This window comes from Physcomitrium patens, chromosome 21, assembly GCF_059467195.1.
Source record: "Physcomitrium patens ecotype Gransden chromosome 21, ASM5946719v1, whole genome shotgun sequence".
Classification (NCBI taxonomy): Eukaryota; Viridiplantae; Streptophyta; class Bryopsida; order Funariales; family Funariaceae; genus Physcomitrium; species Physcomitrium patens.
In genome coordinates this window covers 5983790-5985815 of record NC_143430.1, presented here as the reverse complement: position 1 = coordinate 5985815, position 2026 = coordinate 5983790, and the positions used below count along the sequence as shown (strand labels likewise).

Genomic DNA, 2026 nt, shown 5'->3' with positions numbered 1-2026 from the left:
TCCGACCTCAGAAACACATACAGACTGGAGTTCACAAAACCTACGGCAAAGCCATAAAAAGCACTACAAATGCATACAATTATGTTCCACAAAATGACATTGAGGACGACAGAAGCAACTCGAAGTGAAACCAAAGAGACATGCAAAAAGGCGCATCAGTGTACACAATATCAACAGGATGTGCAGGTATTTCCAGAATCACTCTTGCATTCGCTGTTAATGTTAGAATCTGTCAATGTTACAAAACAGTTTTGAGTAATCGGTTAACCATAGCGTGAATTGCAAATAGGAAGATTAAGCACAGTAGGAGCAGAAACCGGTTTCCAGTACACATTTCGAGGACGGAATGGACATGCGAGGCTAACAGACACCATATGCTCATCACGATGTCAACGACAAAACGAAAGACAAATGCGAGAACATTGCTACAACGTCGTGTTTATTGAACATAAAACACAGATACAAGGAGGATCATACAAGAGTTTATCTGGGAGAGACTGTGATGTTGCCGCTCTTTTCCACCAACTTGCCGCTCCTCAGCTCACCAATGGCAGCCAGGGGCCATGTGAAGCCCTTGGACATGACCCTAAGCGCAAGGGGCACATCGATGATGATCTCCTTCTCGGTAGGCTTCTTCGAGGTCCTCACGTCGATCAAGTAAGCCCTGCCAACCCATCCAATCCATCCGGCAATGTACAAGAACACAAGTCCGGGGTACACGAACTCGCCTAGATGCGCCTGATCACCGTCCACAATCAAGTGAGGAAGCCCGTCGGTTCCGCATAACAATCCCTGTTTACCGTAGAACTCGAACCTCCTCTTGGTCTTCTCAATGGTAGCATTGATAGCCAATGCAGGGGCGCTGTCGGGGGCATACAGCTTCAACCTGCTCTCCAACTTCTTAATCTCCTGCTTCTGTCGCTTGGCGAATCCCTTGCTCTCCTTGCAAGGCGTCAACCCAGCGACATCAGCCCTCGCCTCGGGCACAACCATGTCACTCCCGCCGACGATAGCGGCAAGAGCCAAGGCGGTGGCGAATTTCCCCGCGGTCTGTGCGACGGTAGCGGTTTCGTCGGCGGATGCAGAGCACACAGTCCTGGCCTTGGTGTTCTTCACGAACATGGAGGTGCGGGTGCCAGAGATCGCCGCCCGGGAGCTCAAGTCGAGGTTGGCAGCGAGGCCTACAGGCGCGATGGCTGCAGCTGCCATGGTGACGGACGCCATAGCTGACGAGCTAGACCACCAGGAGATGAGGAAATTGCAACAATCGACGAAGGGTGGGGAATGCAGGGGGAATGTTTGATGGTGAGGGGGATTTGGGAGCCGGAGCGGAGAGATGAAGACCGGCGAGTGAGCTAGAGAGCGCGCCCCAATCCTTATCCAGAGAATCTGGAGCTGGGGCTGCGAGGGCCATTGCAAGCCTATCGTCACTCTCCTCTGGCGGCATCCCGGCCCGCTTTTGCTTGCTCCCTGTTGGCTCTGCGCTTGTGCCTCCCATCCTCCGTCTCCCCTGCACCCCTTGCCCGTGTGAACATAACCCCCTCTTCTTTCTCGTGTGAATGCAGTCCTCAACCAAAAATCATATCAGATGTTGCATGTCATTTTTTGGAATTATTGTACCTATGGGAGTAACTTCGATTTTTTAGTAATTTCGTCAACAAACTTTCATTAGACATAACATAACCAAAAGCATCATTTAGAACTATTGATGCACATATAAATATTTAAATACATATGACTTTTATAATTATAATTTATTTATACTATTAGTTTTGAATACATCAAATACAAATGTATATTCAAAATGTTTTTGGGATTTTTTAAAGGACATATATATATATATATATATATATATATGTGCTTCAAATATCCTGATATATCAAGAATACTCCTATATTCTTGATGATAAAAAATGTACTCCTTGTATTTTGGATAATAGCAAATATATCTCTTATAGTAATATCCTATCATATACAAGGGGAACATTTGCTATTATCAAGAATGATAGGGTATTCATGATATTTTA

General features: G+C 46.3%; 1 protein-coding gene across 1 annotated transcript; it reads right to left on the bottom strand.

Annotated features, from left to right (window-relative positions):
- Nucleotides 1-422: 422 nt before the first annotated feature.
- LOC112274119 (photosystem I reaction center subunit III) lies at nt 423-1293 on the bottom strand. Its single transcript, XM_024503298.3, has one exon. The coding sequence runs from the start codon at nt 1222-1224 to the stop codon at nt 484-486; it is 741 nt and encodes a 246-aa protein (XP_024359066.1). The 5' UTR covers nt 1225-1293; the 3' UTR covers nt 423-483.
- Between the last annotated feature and the right edge of the window lie 733 nt (nt 1294-2026).

Bases quoted from the DNA above. Each gene is read 5' to 3' on its own strand.
- LOC112274119 (XM_024503298.3), bottom strand. From the start codon at position 1,224: ATGGCGTCCGTCACCATGGCAGCTGCAGCCATCGCGCCTGTAGGCCTC.